A 15859-nucleotide genomic window follows, 5' to 3' on the forward strand; every position below is an offset into this window, starting at 1 on the left:
TTCTACCAAAATATTAAAGACAAGCTACTTACAAAGACCCATCTTGCAGAGAGATGACAAGGACGCTATCCGCTCCCCTTTATATGGGGAGGGAGGGTGTGAGAGATGGAAAAAGAGGAAACGAAACCTATAGACCAATTTTTTTATTTGTAAACATTCGGATGCGCGCGCAGGGTGGTGGCAGAAAACAGCGAAAGGGTAGTTATTTATAACGGCAAAAGGACCACTCGGATAATAATACAAGTAGCCTAGATAGATTTTTTAAAGATTATAGTTAATATTGATTAGATCTGATTAGTAAAATGTTTTCGACATATTTCAATAGCCTGTCACCCAGTGATAAACACTGATAAACACCCAGAAGTACAGGGGCAGCGAGCACGGCAACACCTCGTAACAGATAAGCAGACAAGCATCCTTGACAACATGATAATTACATGGAAGGATTTTAACACAGAGCACTTTATTTTAAACAGGGCAATGACTTCCAGAGATTGCTTACCAGCACCAAGTGTACCAACGACTGCGGTAGTTACTAAAAAAAGACAAAAACAATATTAATAGTAATATAATTTTAAAGTTGTATTTCTCTTTCGTATAAGTCTATTCGAAACGCTGAATAAACCTTTCGACCAAAAATGTTAAAGAGAAGCTACTTACGCAGACCCATGTTACAGAGAGCTGTCTACGTTTTGTTTATTGGGGGTTGGGGGGGGGGGGGTGGACTGGGGGAAGAGATAAATAGGAAACGGAAATACACAGCAAAGCGTTTGTCACATGTATACAGTGAAATGAAAAAGGCAGCCACCTGGCGGTTGTTCATTATTTAGCTTTCGTTTCTCGAGGTAGGCTACCATGAGGAAAATAGAGCAGAGCCACTTGTGTGTCCGTTTTCCCTTGAATCCTGTTTATGCTTAAAACAACATAAAAGACGACAATACGGAAAGATAAAGAATGCATACAGGTTTCTGAGAATTTCTGGGTGATAAGTAAATAACTTGTCTGTGAAAAAGCCGTGAAACCGGGAAAAAAACAATTTCTGTTCAAATTTCCTTCATTCGTGGTTGGTGATGAGCGCCACCTCGAGGAGCAATGAAGCAGCGACGCTGGGTTCAGGGAAATAAGTTTAGACCGCCCATTTTATTAATTAAAATATCGAGATTTGGGGGGATATTTTCTGGCTAACTATTCATGTTTAAAGCATAAAAAGCAATCGTAAAACACTAAACTAAAAAAATGATATCGATATTTAGCGTAAGTATCGATTCTCGTAACAAGGCGGATGATAGGTTCTGTTGGGAGTGCTGCCATGTACCCTTATGTAACTTATCAAGGTCATTGTCACAACATTCTCTATTTCTGTACAAGACACTGCATGGACGTCACTCACTTGTCATGTTATTATCAATAATGTTTTTGCCTCTGATGGGAGGTGAGTAAAGTGTTAACTTTGTTTGTTTTTACCGCGTGTGCCGGTAAATGTCCACTCTGCTGTTCACGTGTTTATTTTGCTTCAATGCCAAAGGCCAGCGGATGAACTGTCCTATTTGCACTTGATAACTGCTCGCAGTGCAGCCAGTTCAGGGACCCGGCTCTAAACACTCTTCGATCGTGGGGCCTGGAGATGAAGAGGCTCTTTTCCTGGCTGGGGCCCCAAAAGGGCCGATGCTGGAGAAAGTTCGAGCTGGGGACAGTTGCATGCCACGTGCCCTATGGCATCGCTCAGAGAGTGGGCCCAAAAAGCAGGTTAAGGACACAGAGACCCCATGGCAGCCATTAAGTGTGGGATCTCAGTAGCATTGGGAAATTAAGAGTTAACAAGTCGTTTTCTTGTTACGTTTTTTTTTGGACTCACTCTTTTATTTGAACAATGCTCATTGCGCTAATATAGTTACAGTATCTCTTCTGCATTTTCAATTTAGCCATAAACTGTACTTGCTCATTTCTTATAAATCAATGAGTTGGTTCTTACCTATCTTACCGTTACCTAATAAGGGGAACATTTTTATTTTCCGAGTTGTTTTTTTTTACTTGCAAAGTAAGCCACTATATTGCTTTACTTCCTTCGGGCCTGGTGTTTGTGGTGTTTGAATGGAAAACATGTTATATACTGTTATGCCTTTAGGGGGCGCGGTATAATCTAAGTAACTGCGTAACCATGAGTTGCCAGACAAGATGAGGCTGTAAGAGGAACAGACATGTTCATGTTGCTGTACGCCTGCTATTAAAGTAGCCACGTTTCTATGCATATTCCTCCCTGTCGTTTTTCATCATAAGTATCCACAAAGTCTGTAGAGACACAACAGTGTTGAACCTTTTAAAGCATCGTTGCTCTGCTTAAATTCTGAACAAATGAGCTATGATGTATATGCACATTCCTTTTTTAATGGGATTTAGTTCAGATGGCTACATTTTGTTAGCATAAAGAAATCAGAATTATGTTTAACAAGGTCAACAAGGTCAAATTCTTAAGGTGATAGTTAATCACCCCATTCTGTTATCAGGGATTTTTTAGGGCAAATGGGGAAACTTGAAGAATTACTAGTACACAATGCCGCCAAAAATTCTGTTGTGAAACCTATTGCAAATAACTAAAACCTAATTAAGAAATCTGCTTGACAAGAGGGGAGCATATCAATTAAGCCGCAGCTGATTCTAGAGCCTCTTTCAGAGCCAGTGCAGCTGCTCCTCCTGCACTAGCAGTTGCAGCAGTAGCCACTGCCCCCAGACCAGCCGCACCTACAACCAAGAGAGACATCATTATGAAGGGACCACACAAAACAACTTGTTTGTTTTTGGTAACTTAAGAAGGAAATAAATATCCTATGTAAAGTTGTTTTTGTGAACTCCCTTTTATAGACCCCATAGGCAAATGAAAATCTGTGTAGGTGGGTTTGTTTTGAGCCGCTGCATATTATAGGCCTACCTACTGACTGCAACACGGCCACTGTAGTGCCCGCTGCCACCGCCCCTCCGTTCGCTACGGCAGCTGCGGACATCATGCCTGCAGCCATCGACCCAGCGGTGATTCCGGCCGCGGTGAATCCAGCGGCACCCAGAAGTACAGGGGCAGCGAGCACGGCAGCACCTCGTAACAGATGAGCAGAAAAAACACACTGAGCAACATGATCATAATGTGGCTATGGATTTAGAAATCATATTATAGGCTAACCTATTTTAGTGACTTGCAAGCAAATTATTTTACAGGTTTCACACCGCAACAACTTCCAGAGATCGCTTACCAGCACCTACTGTACCAACGACTGCTGCGGCTACTAAAAAAAGGAGAAAAATAAGCGTTTTAGATATGTATACCTCTAAGTGTAGGTCTGGTATCAAACATGTTGCATTCTAAACACTTAAACACTTGTTAACTTTGAAACAATGTTAAGGACAAGCTACTTACGGTAATCCATGATGCAGAGAAATACCTCGGATTCGTTTTCCGTTTGCCTTTTATTTGGGTAAGTTGGGGGTGAAACGAAAGCTATTTATCCAATGAACGCCTGATTCCACTAGACAGCACAGCAAAGTGCTCTACTCTGATGCCACCTGACGGTCATTCATTATATAGCTTTCGTTTCTCGAGAAACAAAGCATCTGATAGATTGCGTTTACATATCTTAAATACAAATCTGTTCCGAGTAGTTTCTTGCATGGTTTCAATTAAAATAATTCGGAACAATTAACCTAGATCCCCAGCTTGATTGGAGATGGGTTCATTTCTGTATAAGGTTAGAGATAAGTTTAGGTATTAAGTTAGAGATGGTGAAGTTGATGGTTAAGGTACTGTCTAGGCAGTAGGTTATTTATGGTTCAGTAAATGTAGTAGGTTGGGGAAGGTAAAGGTAAAGGTATAACGTTAAAGATGGTTCACTTAAAGATCTAGTTTTAAATAAAACCTTTTTTAGCGTTTCCAAAATTTAACTCTGTACAACAAATGCATTGATCCCGGTATTATGGTTTCAGGCGCCCACTCTTTCCCTGCTTTTCCCAGGGGGCATTGAAAGGATTCCTGGAGGCTTTGGGGAAGCTGCAGAAGAAGTTCTACGCCAAAGGCCAGCGGATGGATCGTCCTATTTACATTTACTTGGTGACGGCTCTGGGCGGCTAGCGGAGCTGGTTGTTGTAATGCAACCAAAATAACTTTAATTCAACTACCCTTTTGGTTGTCAAACTAAACAAATTGCCAGTTATTCAACTTAAAAGTGTTTCAAAGTGCTCAATTGATGAGACAGCACACTAAAACATCCCCTTCAATTTTTTCTTTATTAAACACTCAGAAGCCTCATCTGACCCACATAAAATGAATGCCCATAACAAGACAAAGCATTAGGAAATTAAAGGAAACCAGTCCAGGTGTTTATTGTTATAGCAAAGGTGTTCCAACTACCCAGCTCTATTCTTGCTGTGTTCAGGACAACTCTGAAATTCAGCCACAATATGCTGAACTCTCCCTCCGGCCTGGAATTTAACATTTTAAGGCATTGCTGCCTTCCTTGAATATTAAATAAATGATCCAAAACAATGAATATGCTGTAATGCATTGTAAGCATAAGCAATGAGAAATAAATTTGGCTTCAGAATTTTGTTTAACAATGTCAACTGACATATTTAAAATGATACACTAGCCCCATTCCAATGTTAGCAAGGATTGCTAAGAGAAATAGGGAAGAACATGTTTTTAAAGGCCTTTGTGTAGCCTATTCCAAAAAACCAATGAAGGAATCGCTTGGACAAGTTCCGGCTGTATTTAGATGAGAAAAGCCAGTAGAGCTGCCGTTGCTCCTCCTGCACTAGCAGTTGCAGCAGTAGCAGCTGTGCCCAGACCAGCCGCACCTACAACCAAGAGAGACATAACAATGATAAAAAACAACAACTATTATTTGTATATTCTATACATTTAGAAATTCAATTATTGTCCCGCCAAAAATGTAATTAATCAACAAAATCTGAACTACCATTATGAAAAAGATCCTGCTATGGGTTCAATGGTTCAAACTTTTGATGATCTCTCTGTACCTCTCTGCCTGGAGTCTACCTGACCGTTTGGCCAATGGGCAGAGAGAGGCGGGATATCCAGGTGATAGTAAGGTGAGATAGTCAGGATGGTGAGAATGTCAAACAGATTTTAAATACTTTGGCATAGGTGCAAAAGCACACATACTTTGGCACAGTTGCATGTGCCAAAGCATATAAGTCAGCTGTTTTGTCATTCACTCTCCACTCGGTTGGTTTGTGCTACTCTTAGTAACGTTAGTATTAAGTAGTGGGAGATGGGCACCTAGTCCAATGGTAATTAGGGGCGAGGGAGGGCCGTCAGAACTGTCACTCAAACCTCTGCGCAGTCGTAAGGAGATGTGATTCATAATGTATTAGGGGAGCTGGGGTTGATTGTACATAGTTCTCTGGTTTATGTTCTTTAAGTTCCTTTTTTTTTTCTATTTCAAGTGGAACTTCTTCAAAATGTAAGATCATTTTGCGCTTGACTACTTAGACGGTTGATTTATTTTAGCCCATGTACCAAACATACATTTTCGGTGGCTGTCTCCCAGCACACGGAGTTATTAAGTCAATTAGGTAGCACAGACTACTGACCTACTGACTGCAACACAGCCACTGTAGTGCCCGCTGCCACCGCCCCTCCGTTCGCTACGGCAGCTGCGGACATCATGCCTGCAGCCCATGACCCAGCGGTTATTCCGGCCGCGGTGAATCCAACGGCACCCAGAACCAAAGGGGCAGCGACCACGGCACCACCTCGTAACAGATCAGCCGACAAACACACTTAGCAACATGATAATTATATGGCTAAGGATTTGAACACGTAGGATATGAATACTATTTTAAGACGCAATAATTTCGAGAGATGGCTTACCAGCACCAAGTGTACCAACGACTGCTGCGGTTACTAAACAAAAGAAGAATACAAAAACAATCTTTAGATTTATATCACTCTTAAGTATAGGGCTAGTACCAAACATATTCCATTCGAAACCCTGAATAAACATTTCTACCAAAATATTAAAGACAAGCTACTTACAAAGACCCATCTTGCAGAGAGATGACAAGGACGCTATCCGCTCCCCTTTATATGGGGAGGGAGGGTGTGAGAGATGGAAAAAGAGGAAACGAAACCTATAGACCAATTTTTTTATTTGTAAACATTCGGATGCGCGCGCAGGGTGGTGGCAGAAAACAGCGAAAGGGTAGTTATTTATAACGGCAAAAGGACCACTCGGATAATAATACAAGTAGCCTAGATAGATTTTTTAAAGATTATAGTTAATATTGATTAGATCTGATTAGTAAAATGTTTTCGACATATTTCAATAGCCTGTCACCCAGTGATAAACACTGTTATTTAGCCAAATTGACGTTAGTGGGCAGTGGGATACGTCTTCCAGATCCGTTTGCCATAGCACCTTGTCAATGGTTAAATGATGAAACGAAATGGCCTAGCATCCAGTGGCCAGAGATTTATAATTACCTAATCGAAACTCCAAGTGTATATACCCGGGAGAAGCTAAAAGCGTACAAGTCTCTGGATGCTTACAATTTTGTTCTGTGTGGTCATGTCCAAGACATACTATGGCATGATTACAATGTTCAAAACTTCGTTGTGATGAAGACGGAGGTTCTGCCTAGCCAAAGACAGGGAAAGAAGACAGAATTGTACAAGGCCTGGGTTATCGTCAACAAGACCAACAACTGTATTCTTACTGCGAACTGCACCTGTATGGCTGGGTATGTAAACCAACATAAGTTTACTATTGTAAATGTTCATTATTTCTTGGTCTTTGTTCCAATCGGATCTTCTGATAGCTTGTAACCAACGACGTCTGCGGTTGGCATTAAACGAGTTGTTATCTGCTGGTATTCTGTAAAACTTCAGGTCACTGTTTACAGAATTACGATTCTGGCATCCCACGGCACAACACGACATTTTTCGGTTTGTCTTTTGCCACCGTCTTGCGCGATTGAACCCGTGTGACGTCGTTCTGACGTAAGGTGAAAATTGGTCTATAGGGTGGTGGTACTGGGTCCAGCAGCTTCAAAAGCCTCCCTGACTCACCTCTCTCTATCCAACCTCCCAAGCCCAAGCCAGAGAACGCGGTCACCATCGTCATGTCCCCGGAGCTCTTCCACAAGGAGGCAGAGCAGCAGAGCTACGAGACACGGGGCATGGAGCGTATTCTCGATAGGGAGCGTATGACGGAGTCCTTGAGCCCCGGACCTGCCTTCTCATTCGTCAAGGTCTGTTAAAGTAGCCCACAGCATAAGTACTGCACACCCCTCTGCTACCCCGGGGGGGGGGGGTTCAAATGTATCCTGTGCCGTCTTCACCGTTTTCCATCCCACAATAACGTGTGGCAGGGAGCTCTTCCTGCTAAGTCTGCCCAGGCCGTTGTGCCCTCCCTCTCATGCAAGACCACAAACCCTGTTTGAGGGCTGCGGTTTAGTGGTACTGGGTAGTGGGACTTCAAGTGACTCATATAGACCTATGAAGCTGCCTTCAACTGGGAATAAATGACTAAAATAAATGAATAAAAACCATAAGCCTACATAAATATAGTCCACATTGACTGACACACCCACACAACAAAACCCCCACACAGACACTAAGACTGAGCTATGCACCTAACGTCCCCCATGCGGATTCGTGTTTTGTTTCTGGCTTGCGTTGGCAGGCTCTGAAGATGGTGAACGTTCGCCTGAGGGAGCACTACCCCTACAGCAAGGAGCTCTTCGAGGTGGTACTCATGATCAGCAACCATCACCGTGAGTGACCGATTGAGAAATACACTCATGTGTATGCACGCCTGTGCAGTAACGGACCTGTTTCTCTTTCCACTATGAAGACATGTTGACATGTTGTTGCACTTTAAGTAGGGTCCCTGAAAAGAGGGAATAATCTCTTATCAAACACATGGGTGACAAATTAAAGTTTATATTGTTTTGCATCAGGTGCAACAAGGCATAAAGGCAGAAGCATGGTTCTGGTAACTGGCATCTAAATATCAGACGATACAAATATTATCGATGTTATGCAGGCACACACAAGGGAGGACACATGGGGAGGTGACTCCTGCGTAGAGGGAGCAGTGGTTCGTGTTCTTGGCACTTGGAGTGTTCTTGGCACAGCTGGAGTCCTCCATTTCCACAGTGGGGCTGTCCCCATGAACCAATGCACAACACGCACACACTCGGCAGAGATGTTATGATTCAAGCCACTTCTGCATTGCAGTGAAGCAAACACCAGGGGCGCTATGTAGCATAGAAAGAAGAGTGAAAGGATAGTTCATAACCACGCCTCATGCACATTCAGTGTTGGAGTTGGAATGTTAATAAGTAGTATGTTTAATCAATTCTGATGGCATGCAAGCTCTAATCTGTGTATCCGGTTGTTTCACATTAGCTGCTTTCAAACATACACGTAAAGCCCGCTATTCTCCCAACGGGCCTTACATGTGAACGACATATCCTGACATTGGTATCCTGAAAACATCCTGAAAAAAGACTACCCGAAGGTAGTATTTTAGCCGGTGTAAATGTTAATTACCTTATATGTCAATGAGGAGTAGAAGGTTGGCATTTCACAACATTTGAGTGGGCGTGTTGATGATGCTTCAGTCTGCATTTGCATGTCATTGAGTGGCACCCTCAACGATAATCAGTCTGATGCCTTTGTTCGCTGTGGCACTGCTTTCAGAGCAATCAGTTGTGAACGCTAAATGATAGGTCTTATCGTAACCCTAAAAGTACACATCATACAATAAATTGCAATACATGAGTTCACAGCTGCACCCGTTTATAGAAAATGTTTTTTTTTAAATTATGTTACACCTTTCCTGCTGTCGGCTCCCAGACCGTAGTCGAGGAGCACAAGGGAGACGTTCCCTCCAGGGCCGATGTTCTCTTGGGGGTAACACCCTTCACTTTGACCGGCAGTGGGTCTGCTTATAGGTCGGAATATGGTCGGAATGAAGCGGCCACCGATTCTTGACAGGCTGGGTACTTTATTCTTAGTTTCACTAACTTTACAGTACACGTTTGCACAGACACAACCGGATTAGTTCCATCACTTCACTAAACTGACACGCGCTACCGCTCCCTCTCCCTCTCCTCGCTTGTCCACTCACACACACACTGCCATTCTCGCGCACACACACACTCTACTCTCGTAACTATTATTATTTACAACAGTGAGCTGAACATTATGGGGTCCCGGCCTTCCGATCCCTGTTTTCTCAGTTAAACACAGTAATCAACTACATTTGTCCCAGTGTTTGTTAGATGTGAAATTAAGCAAAAAATACGCTCTCTCTCTCCGGTAACGCAGTCGTTCGCGACGCCTTTCTTCTGTTTGTCTCTAACTCATGCTCCGATCTTTCATCGATCGATGCAGATGTTTTGGATGCAAAATGGAATATATGATGCATCGCCGCAGCAACATTTAAGATGATCGCAATGAGTTGTGCCCGTTCTGCCTCCGTGCTGTCTGCGGTCAAACCAAAACAAACCAGAGTGACAGCGTCCGTCCTTATCCCGCCTTTCGCGAACCTCAACCCTACGTCATATCCCCCCCCTTGCAAGCCCAGCCCCTAAACCCCCGGTTGATTCTACTGATGTCTGAGCGACACCGATGTTCGCATATCGGGCTTCAAGTGTGAATGACCCTCACGGTCGAACCTCCTGATATAAAAATGCAGAGAAAAGACGGAGGACATATGTGAAAACGGCTATATGCGTTTAAACCCAATATTGTTGCTTGGGTCGAGGTTCTGAGGGTGCATCTGTCTGTATTGGAAACGACCTGATCGGGAAGAACAGCTACACACATGATATGACTGACAATCGATTTGTAGGGACACATTAAAACTAGACAAAAATAATAGCCATTCACATGGACGCGAAATGAAAAAAAACATGGACGCCTGAGTTTGTTGTTGCTGGTGACGTAAAGAGGTCAGCAGGTGGCTCTACTACCTTGTTGAAAGGGCTACGGAGCCACCTAGCGTAGCAGAGTCACCCATGCTCCGGTCATTATTCAATTCTCTGAAAGGCCATGTTCATTCAGACAATTGACACGGTCCGTTCGAGTAGCAAAATCGGTATATGGCTTAACCCGATCTAGCTGTCCCATGTAAACGCACTGACTGAATGAAATAGTCTCCCCTCATCTGATTGGCTGATGTTGTGACGATCAGCCCTAGCACTGCATAATGGTGTGATCCAGATGCCTCGGACACCAGCCTTCCGAGTTGCACTTTTGACTTCATTTCCTGTCTCGGAGCACTTAAAGCGTTCCCGTTCGACTTTGTGATTGTGTCATGAAATTGGCTAGTCGTTGTTTATTGTTAGCCACATTAGCCTCTTAAGCAAACCAGCTCAAAAACAAACCACACAACTTTACATTGTATTGTATTGTGTATTGCATGCACAGCAAGACTGTGCAATGCATAAATTGGTGACCGGAATAAAGTAGCAATGTAATGTAGTGTGTAAGAGCATTTAAAACCAACATCAAAATGACCAATGTGCTACAAATACAAAGAAAATAAATCTCTTTACGGGCGCAGCCATTTATGTTGAGAGCGTTATCACTGAACTCGGTATACTGTCAGAATTCCGAGGGGGCCCGACCAAAAGTGGGCGTGCCTCCGTGAAATGCCGCAAAAAAGCCGTTTGTTATATATTTCGACATTGTAGTTGATATATTTTAATATAGCAGTGTTTCAAGCTTGTGAACTCTTAAACCTGGCAAATGTATTTCATTTTGGTTTCTTCTTCTTGTTTTAGAGTTACCCATTGACACCAAACTATACCCGTCTTCCGACGAAACCAAAGTTAGAGAGGCACAGGAAAAAGGTAAGTTGTTATGAATGAACTGTGTTGGGTGTTCAACTTGGACAGTTATTGACAATTCAAATTAGTGTCATTGATATGTAGTTCTCTTAGCTGGACTTTTAATTGTAATGCATAATATCGCCAGCAGATGGCACGAGGCAAGCCATACCTTCCAAATATTTGTATGCATAAGCTACAACACCCATTTTAATTACACAAAACGTTGTCGACTTCAAAGTAATTGAAGACAATGATCTAATCAATGTTTCAGAAAGACATTTTTTGCAACATTTTCATTCCCCTGTGCAGTTTTTGGTCCCAGTTGGCTTTTAGCAAAGAGTTGATCTGGGCCCCATTTCCCAATAACGATGGATCCACGCTTGTACGATCATTCTCACGAAGGATCTTGCGAACCTTCGTAAATTCCTTTAGAGTGTTTCCCGAAACTCCTCTTAACATGAACGAGCGTGCACTGCTCTAACGACGTTCATAGGCTTGTAACTGTCCACTGACACGGTGCTCAAATTACCTGTCGCAGGAAAATAGGGTTAAAAAGGGTTAATATATCTCCCCATCAAGGCCAACAGCAGAGTAGCCTACGAAGAGAATAGACTGCAATAATATGAATGCTAAAGATATTAAAACACAATTGATTAGGCCTAGACCGACATATGCTATATCGATCCTAATCCTGAACACGCTGTGCGTACATTTTTTCATGGCATTTTCCCCCCTGAAATAATTCCATGTAGCTTGTAGCTAAAAAATAGCTTGTGTGATCTTAATGTGCTGATTTCTGAAACATGCTTTGCGCAGCAAAGAGAGCAGACTTTATCTGATTCCGCATAAGGTTTCATTGATTGGCGCACTCTCTAGTCTAGAATCTTTGGTGTAAACATAAAAAATGCAGGATCCATTCAATCATTATCATTCAAACGCAGAGGCTTGGCATTGACACACAGCTATTGCTGACCTGATTAGGGGAGCTTGGACTAGATCCTGCCCATATTGTTGGGCAGGATGATGTATAGCCGTTTTTACACTGCCAAGCCGGTTCGCCGCGTTTGGCTGCGCATGGAGTGTAGACCTCTTTAGAATAATTTTCATACTCCGGATTGTTTTTATCTTTTTATGAATGAAGACACCCACATGCAAGAATGAGTTCACGTCTGAGTGTAGGCTACAAACGCAACTAACTATTTACAAGTGCAAAAACGCCAACATATTCTTTATTTTGCTACTTTTATCTTATTGTTTTTTATCTGCGACTGCATCACCTTCTCTCACATGATCAGCAGCTCCCGGATTTCACTTTCTTTCCAGTTAGAAGTGCTCATCATGATATCGCTGCATTGTCTCTGTGGAGACAATGCATTGTCGCTGTGGGGGAAGGGGGGGGGGGGGGGGGAGAGACACCCCCCCCCCCCCCCGGAACCGTCGCATTTACATCAGAATGAAACCCAATAAACCGCCAATGTGTGTAGGGTTCGGGAGGGTAAATTGGGGTGCTAGCTCAAACAGGCAATTTACCTCAGGCAGCGTAAACGTGCGGATCGTGCCGCGAAAGAGGCGTGCATAAGAAGGCACAATTTGGCAGTGTAAAAACGCCTTATGATGGTGCTGGTAATGTAAGCGGGAAAGCGCGCGGCGTTCAGGCACGCATCGCAGCACAGTTTCCCGCAGCAGTCTACTTTCAGTGCAGAAACCAGCTCTCAATTTAGTGATTGTGCCCTCCACTAACATCAGGGATGTTCATAACTGTCCAGAGTGAACTTCATCACAGCCACACTGAAGCGCCTACAGTGCTTTTTGGCAAATAATCGCAAAAAAAATTGCCAGCAGAAATTCTCAAAATTCTTCCGCTAGACATTCGTGCTATTGGATGTGTTTTAATAAAACACATCCAATACCACGGAATGTCTAGCTTGTGACTCCACTGAGGGTATAGTAACGATGCTCTTAGCACCCTACGAGTATCCCTGGAGCCCTCGTTAGCTACGAGTGTTTTCACAACGTTTGTTACACAACAATGCTTTCGGGAAACGGTGTGAAAACTGTACAATGCTCGTACGATGAACTTCTCGAACCACTTAGGCTAACGCTGCTTTCGGGAAACGGGGCCCTGATCAACTGGACAAATCTATGTGTGAATGTTCCGCATCTCTCCACCAGGGATCGCTGCGGCCACCATGTTCGCGCCGGAGAGGATGACGGAGTTGTCTGAGACCCAGCTGCGCGTGGCCTTCGACGGCGACGCGGTCCTCTTCTCCAATGAGTCCGAGCGATTCTTCAAGGCCCACGGACTCGACAAGTTTGAGGAGCGCGAGCAGGACTTTGCAAAAGAGCCAATGGACCATGTATGGCCCAAGGAATATATTTAGTTCCTTTTTATTAATCATGAAAATGTAATGCATGTCAAGGCACAAATAATCACAACTGAATATTTATATTCTAACCATGTAGCTTTGAAAAAAGGTAAAGTTTCCCAGATTTGCGGTTTCAAGCTGGCTCATACTCTGAGCCCCACGCACTCACCCAAATTAAATCAAAATTTGAGATTTAACATGAGATTCCTCAATGCTGTTAAACCTAGAACAATGAACCTAGACTCTTAGAGCCTTGCAGTTAGTGTAGATAACAAAATGTCTTCAGCGCGCATATTGTCGCGACACGACCCCTCACTGGTTTAATCCAAGTTAATGAAAACGATACTGCTGTTGATGACCACTGGATAGTGTGTACGATTTTGGTTTCGATTCTCACCTTTTTCCACTGCATTTTGTTACAAACAACATTTAGCCTAAGGTCTACATTTAAAAATGGTTAGATAAGGTATGTACTAGACATTGGTTAAGTGTAGCTATTAGGTTGGAGATGGTTAAGTTTAGGTAGGAAGTTGGAGATGGTTTAGTAAAACTATAACGTTAGAGGTGGTTCAGTTAAAGGCTCATTTTAAAATATATATTTTAGCATGTTAAACATATCTGTACAACGAATATAGATTGATCCCAGTATTATGGTTTCAGGCGCCAACTCTTTCCCTGATTTTCCCAGGGGCCGTTGAAGGGATTCCTGGAGGCTTTGGTGATGCTGCAGAAGAAGTTCTATGCCAAAGGCCAGCGGAAGAACTGTCCTATTCGCACTTACTTGGTGACATCTCGCGGTGGCGGTTCAGGGACCCGGGCTCTAAACACTTTTCGAAGTTGGGGCCTGAACATCGACGAGGCTCATTTCCTGGCCGGGGCCCCAAAAGGGCCGATGCTGGGGTTAATTCGGCCCCACATCTTTTTTGATGATCTGATGCTCCACGTAAAGGGTGCAGTGGAGCTGGGGACAGTTGCATGTCACGTGCCCCAGGACATCACATCTCTTGCCATTTAAAGGTACCATGAGAAAATAGAGCAGAGCCATTTGTGTGTCCGTCCCTTGACTACACAACCGTAAAACCTGTCTTTGCCTAAAACCACATACAATGACAACAGAGAAATAAAGATAAAAAATGCATACAAGTTGCTGAGCATGTTGGTGTGATTTCTTAATAACTTGTCCGTTCAATTGCGTTAATATATCTAAAATAAAAATCGGTTTCAAGTAGATTCATAGGCCACATGGTAGCATTTCAAATAATACAGGGACTATAAGCACAGCATTGTGTGATTGTGCAGACAGTGGAAAGATTAATAATTGGAGTGAATATCGAACCAATGCACAGCAAACTGGTCCCATGGTGGAACAGTCTATAATCGCCTGGAATGACTAATCAGTTGAAATCAATCGCAAGGGTATGAAATAGAATAATGACAAAATATAAATACATTACACTCAATGTTGAAACTTTCTTAGTATAAAGTAGCCTAAATATAATCAGGCAGATAATGGGTTCTGTTGGGAGTTGCCATGCATCCTCATGTAACTTATCACGGTCCTTGTCACGACGTTCTCTACTTCTGTACATGACACTGTGCATGGACTGTGCATCACATTGTTATTGTGGGAGTAACATGCACTGCTATGCATGATTGTTGTGATCAAATATGCTTTTGTCTTTGATGGGAGTTTAGTTCAGTGTTAACTATGCATTGTTTGTTTTAACCGTGTGCATGTGCTGGTAAATTTGCACTCTGCTGTTTACGTGTTTATTTGGCTTCACTCTGATCTGTTTACCCTGAGATGTGTTGAAGGTTTTCTCTCAGTGCCCGTTCTCAAGCTGTGGAAAGTAACTCTAGTCCAGGGGTTCCCAAACCATATCACCTCAATACCCAAGAGAAATTTGGTGTCTACCGGAACGGTCCGGTAGACACCAAATTACCCAAATGTGCATGCATTTTTGCAATTCAAGAATCAAAAATTCATCTTGAATGGCCATAACATCTACGTTTATAAGCAACTGATAAAGATTACAAAGAACCATGATATAAAATGTTGAGGAAATGTATTTATTTCATAAAAGTAAATCATAGCATTAATCCAATGTATCGAGTTTACAATTAGGACATAGTAAGGCAGACTCATTTACGTTGAGGTGCCAGTTTCTCAGCCTGCACCACCAGTTGTATTATCGGCCACGCCTATCACCAAGCAAGACACGACAACCATTATGAAAAGACACAAAAAATGACTTGTTCGCACTGTGGGCTCAGGTAGATGCACATTATTCCTCAATTCAACAGAGTTGAATGACAAATTTTAGATGGTCCCGCCAAAATAAGATCACAAATGTACGTGGAAAATAAATTCAAAAACGAAAAGCACCTCACCCTTGCTCATCGATACAGCAATCCAATGTAACTGATGTTGAATTTTAAGTAATTTCAATGACATGACGCCCGGCCCACTCCAACCTGACGCTACCCCGGCCTGTAATTATGGTGTGTTCGAGAGGCCTCTTTCACCACCCGCACGAGTTGCTCTAGTGATGTAATTCCCTGGCTTGTATCACTTACAGCGTTCCCGTTTGTCTTTGTGGGCATCTGGGTTATTGTTAGCCACATTAGCCTCTTTAGCAAAC

The 15859-nt window shown here is 42.9% G+C and overlaps 1 protein-coding gene across 2 annotated transcripts; it reads left to right on the top strand.

Annotated features, from left to right (window-relative positions):
• Window positions 1–6049: 6049 nt before the first annotated feature.
• On the top strand, window positions 6050–14312 carry LOC307087323 (cytosolic 5'-nucleotidase 1A-like). 2 transcript variants are annotated; one of them, XM_079752857.1, is made up of 6 exons: window positions 6050–6747; window positions 7099–7257; window positions 7692–7782; window positions 10804–10872; window positions 13024–13208; window positions 13906–14312. In XM_079752857.1, the coding sequence occupies exons 2-6, from the start codon at window positions 7129–7131 to the stop codon at window positions 14230–14232; spliced, it is 801 nt and encodes a 266-aa protein (XP_079608983.1). In that variant the 5' UTR covers window positions 6050–6747; window positions 7099–7128; the 3' UTR covers window positions 14233–14312. The 2 variants fall into 2 exon arrangements, with proteins under 2 accessions (XP_079608983.1, XP_079608982.1); XM_079752856.1 differs by having other exon boundaries at window positions 6050–7257.
• The last annotated feature ends 1547 nt before the right edge of the window (window positions 14313–15859 follow it).

Source organism: Pollachius pollachius (genome assembly GCF_949987615.1).
Source record: "Pollachius pollachius genome assembly, chromosome: 15".
In the NCBI taxonomy this organism is placed as follows: domain Eukaryota; kingdom Metazoa; phylum Chordata; class Actinopteri; order Gadiformes; family Gadidae; genus Pollachius; species Pollachius pollachius.